Here is a 16,909-nt window from a genome sequence, read left to right as displayed (position 1 = left end):
AAGTCACATGGACGTAACCAGACCTCTGAAGCTGGGGAAGCCACAGAGAGACCCCTGCCAGCACTGAGATGCTTACAATGCACTGGGCCCAAAGACTTTCTACCCACTGGCTTGTGATCATACCGCATTTAGCTCAATTGCATGTATTTCATGAGTCTGAAGAGGACTTTGTAGCTTGGAATTGGACATATGGGCTAATATCAGACTTATGGCCTTGGGCTGGATTGGGTTGGGGTGGTTACTTAATGTACAATTTCTCTTGTATATAAACCTCTTCCTTATATATACATACGAGTGTCTCCATTAATTTGTTTCTCTAGTCTACCCAGACTGACACACCATCAGATCTAATCAATGGCCTCAGTGACTCTATAAGGAAGAAAAGAAAAACAGAAATGGACTTGGACTCTTTTGAGACATGGCAGTTGATTTCAAGCAAACAAAATCAATAATGAGAGGATGTAGGAGTCCTGGTGGGGCTTGATCAAGAGCAATGTAACCAAGAAGAATTACTGTAACCCAAATGAAGGCTGAACATGATAGTGGGACAAGAGGAAAGTGAAAGGAAATAGAGGAAAGAGCTAGGAGACAAAGGGCATGTATAGAGCTCTAACTACAGGCATGTACACATGTAAATATATTTGTACATAAAGATGGGAAATAGATCTATGTACATATATTATAGGTTTAGTATTAAGGAAGCAGAAGGACAGTGGACCTCTAATCAAGTATGCCCTCAACACATGAACACTTTGTTCTGATAATCCGACATTCTGAGATGCTCACCTTCCTGACACAATCACTGAAGACAAAATGGGTGCATAAGCAAGTGTGAAGAAAGCTGATGGTGCCAAGCTATCAAAAAATGTAGCATCATAGGTCTTAAAAACTTGAAGATAAACAAGTAGCCATCTAGCTGAGAAGCACAAAACCCACATGGAAGAAGCACACCAGCTTGTGTGATCATATGGTACCTATGGGATCAGGTATCAGGCATCAAAGATGCAAAACAAAAAGCATGTCACTGTGGATGGTGCTCGGGGTGGGCAGGTGTAGTGCATAGTGGAAACCCAAAGCCAATCTGTAAGCATTTGGACATCCCCGTACCGAAGGATCGCAGGGAGCTGGGCCAGTCAGGGTGCAATATAGCACCGATGAAGCATACAGCTTTGCTCTAGTTCAGTGGTTCTCAACCTTCCTAATGCCGTGACCCTTTAATACAGTTCCTCATGGTGTGGTGAGCCCCCACCAACCATTAAATTATTTTTGTTGCTAATTCATAACTGTAATTTTGCTACTGTTATGAATTGGGTGACTCCTGTGAAAAGGACATTTGACCCCCAAAGGGATCACGACCCACAGGTTAAGAACCACTGCTCTAGTTCTATCATGCATCCTCCCCCGACTATCAGGATCCCAATTCTACCTTAAAAATCGGACTAGAGCAGAGCATGTACATGGTACAGAAAAGAGCTAGAAACACAGTTCATCCAGGACAAATAACCCTCTTGGGACCAATATTGAGAGTAGCCATACCTGGAGGGTAAGGGTAAGGTGGGGACAGGAAGGTGGAGTCAATCACAGTGATCTATCTGTAACCCCCTCCCAGGGGGATGGATAACAGAAAAGTCGGTCAAGGGAAACATCAGTCAGTGCAAGAAATGACAAAAATTATAAACTATAAAGAGTTCATGATGGAGGGAGGGTTGAGGAGGGAGGGGGAAATGAGGAGCTGATAGCAAGGGCTAAGGAGAAAGAAAATGTTTTGAAAATGATAATGGCAACAAATGTATAAATGTGCTTGACACAATGGATGCATGTATGGATTGTGATAAGAGTTGTATGAGTCCCCAATAAAATGATTTATTAAAAAATTAATAAATAAACAAGCTATTGCACTGTGTTCTCCCCCTTCAGAGAGATTTTAAAAATCATTTTATTGGGGGCTCTCACAACCCATCACAATCCATACATACATCCACTGTGTCAAGCACATATGTACATTTGTTGTGATCATTATTCTCAAATATTTGCCTTCTACTTGAGCTCTTACTATCTGCTGCTCATTTTCCCCTCCTTCCCCACTCCCCCCTACCTCATGAACCTTTCATCATTCATAAATTATTATTATTTTATTATATGTTACACTGTCTGATGGCTCCCCTACTCTCTTCTCTGTTGTCCATCCCCCTGGGAGGAGGCTATGTGTAGATTCTTATAATCAGTTCCCCCTTTCTACTCCACATTCTCTCCACCCTCCAGGCATTGCCACTCTCACCACTGGTCCTGAAGGAGTCATCTGTCCTGGATTCCCTGTGTTTCCAGTTGCTATCTGTACCAATGTACACCCGCTAGTCTAGCCAGATTTATAAGGTAGAATTGGGATCATGATTAAGGGGGGTGGAGTGGAGGAAGCATTTAAGAACTAGAGCAAAGTTATATGTTTCATCCTTGCTACCCTGCACCCTGACTGGCTCATCTCCTCCCCACAACCCTTCAGTAAAGGTGTGTTCAGTAAAAAGCTACCGATGGGCTTTGAGTCTTCACTCAGCACTCACCCACATTTACAATGATATGATTTTTGCTCCTTGATGCTTGATACCTGATCCCTTCGACAGCTCATGGTCACACAAGCTGGTGTGCTTCTTCCATGTGGGCTTTGTTGCTTCTGAACTAGATAGCCACTTGTTTATCTTCAAGCCTTTAATACCCCAGATGCTATATCTTTTGATAGCCAGGCACCATCAGTTTTCTTCACCACATTTGCTTATGCACACGTTTTTCTTCATTGACTGTATCAGGAAGGTGGGCACCTTCTGATGATTTTTAGTTCTTTGATATCTGATAACTGATCCCTTCTACACCTCATGGTCAGACGGGCTGGTGTGCTTCATCCATGTGGGCTTTGATGCTTCTCAGCTAGATGGCTGCTTGTTTATCTTCAAGCCTTTAAGACCCCAGATGCTATATATTTTGATAGCCGGGCACCATCAGCTTTCTTCACCACATTTGAATATGCACATTTTTCTCAGCTATCATGTCGGGAAGGTGTGCATCCTGGAATGCCAATTTAATAAAATAATGTGTTCTTGCATTGAGTAAGTGCTTGAGTGGAGGTCCAATGTCCATCTGCTGCCTTAATACTAAATCTATAAATATATGCACATACATTCCAGTCTTTAGACCTCCATAAATACCCTTTATCACCTAGTTCTTTCCTCTCCTTCCTTTTACTTTCCTCTTGTCCCACTATCATGCTCAGCCTTCATTTGGGTTTCAGTAATTTCTCTCAGTTACCTTGCCCTTGCTGAACACCTACCAGGCTGCGCACACCCTCCTTGCCACTGATTTTGGATCACTTGTTGCTCCCCTGTCCCAGGGTTGGTCAGCACCACCTCCTTACCCCCACCTCCCCATCTCCCGTGTCCCACCGGAACCATTGGTCCCGTTGTTTTCTCCTCCAGACTATTCACCCAGTCTATCTTATCTAGATAGATCTATAGAGATAATAACATGCCCTCAAAATCAGGCCATAGCAAAATAGGCAATGAGTGAGAACACAGCGATGACAACAAAAAAGGAAACCAATTACCCATAGAAGAATAAATTAATTAAAAGAAAAAAAATTTTAAAGAAAGAAAAACCTATAAATAGATCAAGGTCTGATTTTTTTCTCTAGGTGTGTACAATGGGGTACCATGTTCTGGCCCCAGAGTCTGTCCTTTGTACTCCCTCGGGGGCTCCCTGCTCTGCTCCCACGGTTGCTCTGCCGCACGCTTTTAGTGGTTTGCCTCGTTGTCACAGGGTCAGTCTGGGCCAGTCCTGACACTGAGTCTCCAGTGTTGTCCCCCTTAGAGCCTGGGCCATCAAGAGACGACATGTCTCATAGTGGGATCAGTCATATTGTTCACTCTGTCCATTGGCTGTTCAGAATGGTGGTATCATCCTCAAGACCTGAAGGGCCAGGATGTGCATAGATTTCTTGAGCTAAGTGTCCCTCCCTTCGTTGCAGGATAGACCCAAGGTCTGCCCAGGGGATTAAGAAGAGCACAGGGCGGAACAGTCTGCACAGATGTGGTGTCAGTGCTCAGGAATCGTGTTTGGATTCTGTGTGCCCAAGGTTCCAGGGTGGAAATTAACTTCTTCCTGGCTCTTTCTTAAAGCGTGTAGTGGTTAAATGCTGGGCTGCTAACCAGAAAGTGAGCAGTTTGAAACCATCAGCCGCTTTGATGGACAAAGATGTGACTTTCTAGGGCAAAAGATACGGCTTTCTCCTCTCACTACAAGTTTAATTCTTGGAAACCCACAGGGACAGTTCTACCTTGTCACTATGAATTGAAATCTGCTAGAGGGCAAGGAGTTTGGTTTAGGAGATGGCTCTTCCTTGAAGCAAATGGAGCGAGTTCTTTCGATGAGTTCAGTGTCAATGATCCAGGTTGCCACTAACCAGAGACTGTGATTGTGATGGCCTGGGTCTTCTGAAGCCAGGGTTATGGACAAAGCAGGTAGAGTGTCTGAGATCTTTCCCTGTGAGCTTGGGGATAACGAAAGCTTGCTTGTGTGCATTGTCCGTAGATAACACATGAGTCTACTTCCTAATGGATAATACTTTTCCACCTTTCCAACAATTGAAGCACTTCAAAATTGCTCTCAGATCTGCTTTTTCCTCACAGCCAGATCAGAAACCAAAAGCAAACTAATCGCCATCAAGTGGATTCCCACTCATAGCCACCCTTAATTTGGGGACATGGCATAATTCAACAGAAGATGGAACTGCAAACATCTGTCATTAATCAAAACATGGGATGTATGAAGTAGCAATGAGCAAAGTAGGAGAACGCACACACGTTGATATCTTCATTCACTTCTGCTGAATCAACGCTGACTCAGAGCGACCCCATAGGACGGAGTAGAAAGGCCCCTTAGGGTTTCCAGTGGTCCATCTTTACAGGAGCAGAAAGCCCCATCTTTCTCTGGAGGCCTGACTGTGGCTCCAACGGCTGAGCTCCTGCTCATCAGTCCAAACTGTAACCCCTCTGCCCCCAGGTAGAAAACAGATGTTCACGGAGCAGATGCGGCCGTTGCTGTTCCAGGAATGCACATGTGAAGAGGCGGAGAGGCACATCCATCATAACAAAGAACAAGACCTGATCTATGTTGAATGTCACTGTTCCAGTAACATAATGTTCCTATACAAGCAAGGAAGACCAGAGCACATCAACCAGTGATGCCAACGATGCGGAACAGAAGAGCATTACTACCTTTCAAAGCCTGAAATGGACGTAACATGTTCTCAGGATGCACTGAGGACACCTGCTGACTGACACTGGGAAATAGGGAACGAAGGAGGTGCAGCAGTTTCAAAAAATTAATTTGGTGATAGATAGGACTTTGGAGAATGTGTGATAGAATTTTGCAGGACCTTCTTCAACGTGTTAAAAAGGAGTACTATCACTTTGAGGACCGTGGGAAACCTACCAAGTCATGGTGTTTTTAACACGTGTGAGAAAATAGGATAAGATAGAAGAATATATGCTCTGGAATTGTGGTGTTGGTAAAACATATTGGATATACGGTGGGGTGCCAGCAGAAAAACACACAGCTATCTTGACAGCAGTAGTCAGAATGCTGCTTACATAGGGTGAGACACTATCTTCTTCACTCTATTAATAGTGTTGATATTCTAGACTAATTATTCCATAGTTATTAAATTTTCAATGTCTTTATTCATTCTGTCATAGCTTATCCCTGATAGGTATCATTCTACATACATTAATTTCCTCATATGTTAATCTAGACTTTGTGTCAATTCATTCTGAAGTATAAAATTGTTTACTGTTAAAATATTCAATAAATAGACAATAAAGTGCCAGTTGCAGATGGGCCATTGATTAATGTTTTTTAAATGTTGCTCAGGAAAGCTCTTTATTTTATTAGCGACTGCTTTCAAAAGCCAATGTGAATGCTATGACTGATGTCAGGTCTCTGGGCACCATCACCCTCAGTGCAGGTAATTAACATGAGGCTAAGCGACCTGGGGATTAAGGCTTGGCAATGTACTTCTGAAAGGTCACAGTTCACTCTTCACTTCTTTTGTTTCTTTCCCATCTTTCGTCAGTACAGATGTCCCAGTGGGTTTCTGTGTAATGCATTTCCACAATAACCTTTCCAACCTTTCCACTTCTTTATGTCTGCTGCAGCCATTCGGGGCTTCACTTTCCGCAGGCAACTGAGGACTGCTTGTTCATGTTCATGTCCGTTGTTGTTGTTAAGGGCTCCTGAGTCCTTTGTGACCCATATACACCCAATGGACCACAGAAGGGAACACTGCCCAGTGATGCGCCGTCTTCACAACTGTTCCTATGCTTGAGTCCATTGGTGCAGACACTATGTCAAAGCATCTCCAGGAGAGCCTGTCTCTTTTTCGCTGTCCCTCGATGATTCCAAGCATGATGTCCTTCTCTAGGGACTGGTCTCTCGACAATATGTCCAATGTATATCAAATGAAGTATTACCGTCTTTGCCTCTGAGAAGCATTTTGGCCCTCCTTCCAAACACATCTTTTTTTTTTCCTTTAGCACTCCACAGTAATTTCAATATTCTTTTCCAGCACCACAACTCAAATGGATGGATGCTTCTTCACTCTTTCTTATTCAATGCCCACCTTTCACATACATATGAGGGAACTGAAAATATCTTGCTTGGATCAGGTGATGCTTATTTCTTCAAGTAACACTTTTGTTATTCAGAGTTCTCAAGAGGTCTTGTACAGCAGATTTACCCAATGCACTACATCTTTTGATCTCTGGACTGCTGCTTCCATGGCCATTGTTTGTGGATACAAGGCAGACAATCCTTGACATGGTCAAGTTTTTCTCCATACCATGATGTCACTGATTGGTCCATTTGTGAGGACTGTGATCTTCTTTCCATTGAGTTTAATCTATATCGAAGGCTGCATTTCTTGGTCTTTTTTAACAAGTCCTTAAGTCCTTATGATCTCCAGCAGGCAAGGTTGTGTTATCCAAATATAAAAGGTTAATAAGCCTGCCTTCACATGTCCCACATTTGATCTTGACGGTCATTCTCTCATGTACATAGGATTCCCATCTTACAGATGAAAATGTGAGTCTTGGGTGGTTAAAAAACCCTATCCGAAGTCTGAGAGCAGTATGAGGGTGACCTGGCATCTGACTTCAAGCCGTCCTGCTTTCAGGGATAATAAGAATCAAATCCCCAAACTCACCGCCATCCGACTCGTAGCAGCCATGTAAGTAGCAGTTAGAAATCATAACATTGATGGAACATTATTTTTCATGGATCATTTGCCAACAGTCTAATTGAGGAGCACATTCAGGTTGTAACACGAGCTTATAAAGCAGCGCTCTTAGTGCCATTTTCCGTGAGGAACCTGAGGCTCAGAGGAATTCAGGATCTGGCACGACTCCACACCTGCTGGTCAGTGTTGTTGTAGGAAACTTGGACATAGCTTTGGTTCCGCGCCCGCCCTGGACCACATTACCAGTGCTTACCCTCAGTATCTATTCACTGACATTCTGGCCCTGGGGATGTTTCCCCATGTCACCCACCACGGCTAGACTTGGTCTGTGCTGAGAAGATGTAGGAGGGGATAAAGTGTCACTTACCACTCCTACTCAGGATGAGGGAGTCACTTCTGATGGCACTGCCTGGGTTGGAGACCTCACACTGATACTTCCCAGCATCCTCCATCCTGACAGGGTTCATGGTGAGGGAGCTGTTGTCCTGGGACAGCTTCATCCTCCCCGTGAGCCGCAGTCTCTCACCCTCATGGAACCAGGAGATAGAGATTCCGTTGTGTTTGCTGAGGCAGGTGAAGACCACGGGGCCTGTCATTTCTGAGACTGTGGTGTTGCTGGCCTGGATGGAGGGCTTGGCCAAGGACTCTGGCAAAACAGAGGAGGGGACTGAGAGGGGGCCTGGGCCTGGGGATCTCCATTTTCCTAGGAGCTCTCAGACAGCGTACAGGCCACACCATGAGCTCTAAAGGTGACCCAGCGGTTGGCCCTAACCTTCCGCAGAGGTGATGTGTCTGTCCAGGTGGAATCTGTCAGAGCAGGTGATCCCTCCCCTCACTAGGAAGTAGCAGCCCAGGTGTTCTAGAGGATCAGCACAGGGCCTCTTCCGAGCTCAGCTCTTCACCAGCCTGTCACTGGGAGGTATTTTTCTCTGACAGACATTACTGTGAGCCTTTCTAGCCCCTCCTGGGATGATGTGAGAGATCAGGCTCTTCTTTAGTAGGCAGGGCTGTGCATGTGGGGAAGGCAGGCTGCAGGCCTCCTCTAGCTGTGGGGCAGGACAGATTAACATACAGATGGGAAGGGATTTCTCTTTTGTTCAACAGGATGTGAGGGATAAGGGACACTGGTGGTTACTTGTGTTGTGATCTGCAAGGTCAGCAGTTTGAAACCACCAGCAGCTCTTCAGTGGGTTTGGCTTTCTACTCCCTTAAAGAGTTACCATCCAGACACTCACAGGGGCAGATGTACCAGTTTTACAGGGTGCTGTGATTCGGCACTGACTTCATGGCAGTGAGCTGAGATGTGAGGGAATGTGCACAGACTGGCCGGTCTTCATGGCTTTAGAAACCAGAGAATTTCCTCTCTAAAGGATTTCACAGTCTGAAACATGTTTCTTCCAGGGTGTGGGTTGAGCATCAGGTGCAGGAATGTTCCGCGAGAAACAGTCATGAAGCCGTTGTCCGCTCTGCCCCGTTGGTTCTGACTCACAGAGACTCTATGGACAGCAGAGCAGAACACCGCCCGTCCTGCACCCCCACAGCGCTGTTCCTATGTCTGAGCCCATTGTAACCACTGTGTCGATCCACCTTGTCCAGGACCTGCCTCTGTTTCCCCAGCCCCTCTGCTTTACCAAGCACGATGACTTTCTCCAAGACGATTCTTTCCTGGAAAAATGTCCAACTTACTTGAGATAAAATCTCACCCCTTGCTTCTAAGGAGCATACTGGCTGGACTTCTGCCATGCCAGACTTATTCTTCCTGGTAGGTTCAATATTCTTCGCCAACACCATCCTTCAAATGCATTGACTCTTCTTTGATCTTCCTCATTCAATAACCGACTTTGATATGCATTGAAAATACCATGATTTGGGTCAGGCACACCTTAGCCCTCAAGGTAACATCTTGACTTTTCAATACATTAAAGCAGTGGTTCTCAACCTTCCTAATGCTGCGACCATTTAATACAGTTCCTCATAGTGTGGAACTGTATTTTTGTTGCTAGTTCATAACTGTAATCTTGCTACTGTTATGAATCGGGTGAACCCTGTGACAGGGTTGTTTGACCCCCCCCCCATGGGGTCAGGACCCACAGTTTGAGAACCGCTGCTTTAAAGCGTTCTTGTGGAGCAGATTGATCCCAGTGCAATGAATCCTTAGAGTTTAAGAAAGGCTAGGAGTCTCAGCCCTCTCTATAAATCAGGTAAACCCGTGACAGCCGGAAGTCAGGGGGACTGTCTCCTATGTCTGGGTCTGGAAAGTGTCTCAGCATTCAGTTAGTGCCATCTCATCCTTTTCCATCTCTTTCTAGAGAGGAAAACAACTGAGTTTCTGCTCTGACGGGTCTCTATGTGCATGGCTTCCTGCTGTCACAGGTTTCATGTGGCCCTGCCCCTTCCCTTCCAAGCAGAGACTTCTGGGTTGAATCGACCTAGTTTTCCAAGTACGCTTCGTGACACATTGTGTCCCTTTGTGAGTGCTCTGTGTCAGTGTCACGCAGCTTCGACAGCTGAGACTTTACAGGTAGATGCAGCTTCGGATGCTTCAACCCCAGACTTTTCCCTCTTCCCTGCAGCCTGACCTGGCGAGGTTGAAGCGCTGAGGGCTGAGTGCTCTCCTGGCTGCACATTGGTTCCATACTGCTTGGTGCAACCAGGGTGGGGCCTGAACCAGGTGGGGGAGGGAGGACTAGGGAACAGAGCAGGGGACAGAGCTCCAGCTATCACATCACCCCTCTGGGGCTGTGTCAGCCTCTCGTAGCAGGAACATGTGCTCCTGTGCACTGTCATAGGACGCTCACTATACACACTAAGATCTGGAAGATATAGCGTCCGTGAAAGAAAACAAAGAGAAGATGGAAAGGGATCAGTTAGTGACAAAGATAATAGTGGGCCTTGAGCATATTTCCCCTTCTCCCCCTATGAGCATATCTCCCCCAACTCCCCCGGCTCACATTCTTAGGAGTTTCCTGAGATTGAGATAGCTCCCTCCTACATTCCAGTCTGAACCCAAGGTCTGCCCTGATAAATAAAAGAGCAATAGGAGCCAGCAGTCTCCTGGGATGCAGTGGGAGGGGTGAAGGACAGAATTTGGGATTTCCGTGAGCCTAGACAATAACTCCTTTCAGAATTTTTAAGAAAAGCAGACTGGCCTCTACCCTAGAGCTCATTGCTGCAGTTCCATGGAGCCACTTAGCAGACGCTGTGAGTCTTGGCTGTGGTTCTATTGAGGTCAGTGGCAGGGTTATGGACATGGCAGGCATAGTTCCTACAGTCTCCCACAATGCTGTTGGGGACAAAGAGCTGCTGTGTGGATTGCCTGTAGGTTTCATTGATAAACCAAGAAGACTGTGCAAATGGGTTTGAGACTGCTTGACAGGTGAGGCTGATGCTGTCCCCTGGAGAGTAATGCTCAGCTGAGGGGGAGAGGGCGGGAGTGTCAGGGCCGTCTGGAGCAAACAGACTAAAGCCATGTTGCCATGTAACCAGAGGGAAGCGCCACATCTCCCCTGAGTCTTGATTTTTAAAAGTCCCACACTATAAGCCCCCTTACTTCTCTCAGCCTGATTCTGAGACTACTGACCTGCTTCTCCAGCTCAAGTTTTGACCCTGGCAAAGTCATTGACCAGGAGCAGCCACACCCCTTCTCATCACCTGCATGACTCTGCTTGCCTCTATTTCTCAGAGAAAGGATGCCATGGCCTGCCTGGGTGTCCAGGAACTGATGGTCCATGTACTTAGACCTGAGTAGCCTAACGCTGACTGGCTTCTGACAGTGTGGAATTGGGTTGAAGTCTGTGTCACGGGGAAACAGAAGATACTCACTGAGGTGTTAGTTTATTGTGTCTAGCCGATAAACCTAGCCGATAAACACATGGGGTTAATTGAAGGGCAGAGGGATAAATGGCTGTGAGACTTGCCTTTCTAGTTCTCCGGTCTCTTGCTATGTGATGGTTGGACCAGGGTACAGCTGTCTTAGCTAGTTCCCTGCTTCAGTTGGCAAGGCTCACTTCCTGCAAGACATCCCTGAGGAGAAGCCATATGAATCTACCCCATGCAGTTCTGAGTACTGGAGCAGCCGTGGGGAGACCCCTGTCAGTGCTGAGATGCTCACACATTCACTGATTCTGCTTTCCTCCCACAGTTGGTATCATAGTGTGTTTTGTGAGATGGAGGAGGACTTTGTGGATTGGTGTTGGACATAGGGGTTAATGTTGGACTTGTGGACTTAGGCAGCACTGGATTGGGAAGTTTTCTTGATGCACACTTAACCTTTATATAAAACTGTCTCTTATATATGAGTTTCTGTGGATTTGTTTCTCTAAAGTACCCAGACTAACACACTCACAGAAACCATTCAGGAAGATTGGGTCACTATGACTGGAACTCACTGGGTTCCTGGTTCTACATTCATAAATTCCCGATTCATTCCTTGTGACAGTGTGTACAGTGAGAGACCTGTTGTCCATGGACAGCTTCAGCCTAGAATTGCCCAGAGGCTCTGATTGCTTATCAGCCACTGGGAGGTTGTGTTCTGAGTCTCAGGTTCACACAATAAGGTTACAGAGTCCTGGTCCTCTACAGGGTCGGAGATCCTCCTCTTGATGGAGGGTTTGGGTAACTTCCCTCTCAGAGAAAACACAGAAAATATTTACCTCACTTGGTACCTTTGATTCCTGCAAAGGTATCTTTCAATCGAGTTGGCATTGTGTTCCTTGCAGCCAACCTGGAGGCTTTGCCATACTTGTCTTATAAGAAAATTGCCTAACAATTTGAGTATTAGCGAATATAAGGCTTATCATCGTGATTCCTGATTCTATCACTGAAAAATATCTCACATTTTTTTTCTCAAATTTTCATGAAGGAACAGGTCTAGAGATCAGAGATCATTCACGGCCTCTCCTGACTCTTCTCTGATCAGCTGGCTGCTCGGTTGACGTGTGTTCTTCTCTGGAACTTGTGTGTGCTGCAGTCCCTGAGCTCTCCAATTCTACATTGCCAGCCCAGGTGTGCTTTTGTGAAAATTCTCTTCAAAGATATTCTAGATGTGGGTAGAGATGGGTCTTATTATTCTCCAATCTTAAGATAGGGGACAGCCTGGTCTGGTGACTGGGTGCTGCGTAGAAATTACACTCAGTGAGACTAGGAGTAAACTCAGTGGTCAATCCAGTGGTCAGGCCACGAGGTCAGGAGATGGGGAAATTCTCCTCAATATTTTATGGTGACTGAGGAGAGGTCATGGCCCAGTGATCTAAAACCAAGGACTAATCTAGAAAAGAGTGAGTGAATAACTAGGAATTGGCTGGCTGTGGTAGTAGGACCTGTTTCTCTCTCATGGGTCTTTAATGACCCTTGTTCCTTGACTGAGAACAGGTGAGATCACGTCTGCCTGTCCTGAAATACATGTGGACAGTTCCACATGCAGAGGGGTCACTAGCATGAAGTGAGGAGAGCATGCACTTGCCATGGGTCTGGCCATGATGGACAATCTGTGTCGAGTGTATTTGAATATAAATTTGATTAAAGATTTAAATGTCTCCCATCTGTGAAAATTATTGTAGATGAGTCAAAGATCCAAGACCACCTGCTGGAAGGAATATTTGTAACAGAGAACTCTAGATACGTTCAGCCTAAGACCTGATGGCCAGCAAAGATCACTGTACCATCAAAAGGATGATGCTGTCGTCAGCTTGAGATCCGGGGCTCCCTGGGTGGGGAGAAACAGGTGAGCCTGCTGAGGGGACAGAATGGATCAGAGGGAAATCCTGAGGTATCTCAATGCAGAAGGAGGAAAGACATCAAACTAGAAGAGCTGCTGTTAGTCAATGCGGAAAAGAGGTCCTCGTCACTGACTGCTCACCGAGATTGTGAATCGTTCACTTACTCACGCACTGTTCCTTCCTAGAGCAATGTATTCCCCGCTGGATCACGTGTGCATGAGGAGAGAGGAAGCAAAGTCCTCTCCTTGGTGCTCCAGTGGGAGAGACACAGCACCGTCCCGTCAACACAGCAATGGCGCCCCTCCAGTGTGGGGAGCGCGTGGATTGGCTGGATGGACGTGGAGGCCTGTGCTGCCTGCCCATAACTTCCTTACTGAGTGTGGAAGGAAGGAGCTTAGCTCTTAGGTCAAGCAGCAATCACTATTCATCCGTCTGACTCCTTCCCTTCCCCCACCCTCCACCCCCATAAAAATCTCTTCCTGGGGGTGTCTAAGAAGAAAGAATCTGAACCTGTGACTGCTTTCAGGGTCCACTCGCTCAATAAGGCCACCCAAGTTGGGGGAAGGTTAGGGCTGCCTACAGACAGATCTTGGTGTGAAACTGATCTGATAGTCATGGTCCCTCCCTGTGAGCCTGATTCAGCAGTTCTCTCCATGCCTCAGTTTCCCCTCAGTAAGATCAATGAAAGGATAAATAGTATCTAGTTTGCAAGGCTATCTGAAAGAACCTTACCATATTCACAAGGCCTAACTTAAAGCTAGCTACAGAGGATGTACACAAGTACTTCCTTACAGAGTGACAGTCTCAGCAACCCACAGGGGAGTTCTACCATAAGCTAGAGGGTTTCTATAAGTCAGCACTGACTCGATGACAGTTAGGTTTAGTCTTTTGTTTTATTATCTTCTCCACTCACCAGAGGACTTCACAGATGGAAAAATACTACCTTAAGCATCTTCTCCCCTCTTTCTAACTCCTGGGGACACTGACCTTCCTGTGGAGTTGTCTAAATAAACTAGGGTAGTCTGCTAATGGTCCGGGGCACTGGTCTACCTCTGGTCTCCAAACTGACCCTCAGGGGAAGGACACAGTTTACTATTCACTGACTAGAACAGCTCTTGGAGCTGAGCTCTGGCTCCAGGAGCCCCAAGACTCTGAAGTCAGTCAATTGTTGCTCCTAGTCAGCCCTGCCCAGGGGTTGAATAGGGAATCCTGGTGACAGGCTCCCCAGGCTCAGGAGGCATCAGGCCTAGGACAGGGTGTGGAAAGGCCTTCTGGAGCATGAGTCTGTCTGTGAGGACCCCGCAGTCACTCAGGCCAGGACCTCACCAAATGCTCCAGGGTCAAGTTCAGTGGAAGAGTCAGGAGACGGGGTGGGGGGGTGATTGAGTGACCACCCCTTGTTTAGTTAATGCTCCTCAGAGGATCCTATCCTCAAGGAAAGTCTGCAGGGTCTGGATTCAGGAGCGGAATTCTGATGGAAAAGCTCAAATCCAGGAATGGGCTAGAGCAGTGAGTGCAGCTCAGTAAGGGATCCCGACCTGTCAGTCATTATCTTACAGTAGAATTAACCCTCCCTGCACCCAGATGTCACAGAAAATTACTCACGGAATACAAGGATCTGTCCAGTCAGTGTGTCAGTCACTCCATCTGTCTTTGTTATTAGTAGTGTGTAGGTTCCCGTGTCTTCCAGGGTGACATTCTGCAACAGCAGGGACCCATTGGGGTATATGGTCTCTCGACCAGTGTGGGCCTGCCCTCTAGTAAATGTTCCAGAGAATACTGCATATGTTCCAATGCGATTGTTCTGTATTGTGGTGTCCTCTTTATACCAGCTGTAGAGTAAAGCCTCTGCTCGTGAAGGATTGCGGAGGAGAACATCCTGTCCTTCAGCAGCAGCGCGGGGCACGGATTCCAGCGTGAGCTGGGCTGTGGTGGGCGGGCTCCAGGAGAGTAACAGGGAGACTAGGAGGGAAGACAGAGAAAGTGACATCAGCACGGGGACCAGGGTGTTGGCCCTTGAGTCTGAGCAGGTCCCTCTCAGCCCTGGGACAAGGAGGAGTGAGCTTCTGAAGGCCAGCACTGCTGAGTGTCTTTGATCCTGTCAAATGTCTTGTGTCTCACACTCTCCCCAGGTGTCTGCAGGGCTCACTCATTCATGGTTCTCAGGTGTCTGCTCATGCTCAGCAGCATCCTGGGAGCTCGCCTTCCCTGACACCTCGTCTACAGACCTCTGTCCCCACGTCTGTCCTGTCCCTGCTCTGTGTCCCCCATGGTGTGGTATCAATATCTGACATCACATGTAAATCTATTTGTTTGCATATCCTCCTCTCCCCTAGATGTGAGCCTCATGGAGGCAGGGGCAGGCTGTACGCCTAGTGCCTACACAGGACTCAACACCCCCTGGAGGGATCAGTGACGGTTCTCTTCCACGTCCCAGTGTTTCCTTATCCGTTCCTGAGATGGGTGGACAAGGACACTGTTTAGAGTCCCTGGTGGAGGCTTTCCCTAGCTACAACATTGACATACATTTAAAAATTTAAAAAGTTATCACTTTTAAAAATGCATTGTTTAGGGACGGTTCATTTGGGAAACATACTGCGCTTGAGGTGTTACACCCCCTTACTAGTTCTCATGGTGCAATGGGGGATGCGTTGGGCTGCCAACCACAAGGGCAGCAGTTTGAACCCACCAGCTGTGCCTTGGGAGCAAGAAGGCGCTTTCTGCTCCTGGAAAGATGACAGCCTTAGAAACTCGAAGGGGCAGCTCTCCTCTGTGCTGTAGAATCACTGTGAGTCAGAGCTGACTTGAGAGCAGCACATTTGTCATTTTCTTTGCTGTTTCTTTACCAATTCCACTTCCCTGACATTTCCTGTTCTGGCCCACCTCCCCCTTCTGCATCCTCTCCACTCTCTCAGGAGCTTTCTGTCACCTCCCAGACTCATGACCTCCTGGGGAACTTCAGGGATTCTGTTCTCTCACTTCCCCAGCCCATGAATTGTCCCCTTACCTGTGAGCAGTGCCCCCTGCCAGGAGCTGTGCCCTCTGCTAGGAGTGACTGAGGGGGGCTGCATGGGTCTCTGCTGCTGCTCTCTGCTCCCTCTGTGGGAAAGACTCCCGCCCAGAGCTGCTCACAAAGCTGGTGCCCAGAGGTGTCAGCTCTGCTGTCCTTCCTCTGAGCACCAAGCTTCCTCCTAGTGTAGGGCTTCCCCAGGTCACGTGGCCTGGGGGCGGGGTCTATTCTTGGAGGCCTCTCTCTTCCCTCCCTTTCCACTTCTGCCTCTAAGCTTCCTTCATTCCCTTTCTTCTGCATGTAGCTTCTCTTCTAACTGTTGCCTCTGACTTCTCAGCCTTGACCCTCCCCGTCCCCTCCGCACTCTGGTTGCTGGGGTGAGCCCAGTGATGGACCTAGGCCTCCAGGGCTGTGTCCTTCCCAGAGTCTGGGCAGGGGGCACAGTTCCATGGTTCTTCTTTGATGTGTGCATTCATTGCCACAAATTGTCCTCTGAGCACTGCTTTTGATGTGTCGCAAAGATGTTGATATTTGTGGGAAACAGAAGGATTTCTCCCAAGTTGTCTCCCCCAAATATATGCCAAACTTAGCTGCTTGCGAATGACTAGACACTTGTTGGTCATCAGAAGTAAGTCCGAGTTATTCTCCCTAAGGGTTATCAGCCATCTAGAGCAAGCAGTCACTACTGTTTATGCCACAACAAGTAGGGCCCACTCCCTTCTGATAAGAGTAGTAGTTGTCTGTTTTCTTGTAGGAGACGCCAGAGAGGTCAAGGCCACCCAAGGATGACCAAGGTTAGGCGGCCATCATGAATCCAGGGTCTAGACCTTCCCATTGTTCATGTTTGAGTTCGGGAATTTTCTAATTTAATCTTTTTTTTCTTCTATTGCCCAGTAGTTTTTA

The 16,909-nt window shown here is 47.1% G+C and overlaps 2 protein-coding genes across 2 annotated transcripts in view; both read right to left on the bottom strand.

Annotated features, from left to right (window-relative positions):
* The window catches only part of LOC142431619 (cell adhesion molecule CEACAM6-like), a 74,760-nt gene extending 65,738 nt beyond the window's left edge, over positions 1–9,022 (bottom strand). The window contains exons 1-2 of the mRNA XM_075536637.1: positions 8,983–9,022; positions 7,647–7,925 (exon numbers count right to left, since the gene is read on the bottom strand). Of these exons, the coding sequence (XP_075392752.1) occupies positions 7,647–7,925; positions 8,983–9,022 (319 nt within the window). The remainder of the gene's footprint in view (positions 1–7,646; positions 7,926–8,982) is intronic.
* Positions 9,023–10,468: 1,446 nt separating this feature from the next.
* On the bottom strand, positions 10,469–16,067 carry LOC142431618 (cell adhesion molecule CEACAM6-like). Its single transcript, XM_075536636.1, is given in 5 exon segments — positions 10,469–10,725; positions 11,625–11,771; positions 11,774–11,902; positions 14,602–14,958; positions 16,004–16,067. Coding segments are annotated over 5 exon segments (954 nt in total).
* Between the last annotated feature and the right edge of the window lie 842 nt (positions 16,068–16,909).

Source organism: Tenrec ecaudatus, chromosome 18 (genome assembly GCF_050624435.1).
Source record: "Tenrec ecaudatus isolate mTenEca1 chromosome 18, mTenEca1.hap1, whole genome shotgun sequence".
Lineage (NCBI taxonomy): Eukaryota > Metazoa > Chordata > Mammalia > Afrosoricida > Tenrecidae > Tenrec > Tenrec ecaudatus.
Note: the sequence above shows the minus strand (reverse complement) of the source record. Positions and strands in the feature narration are given on the sequence as shown.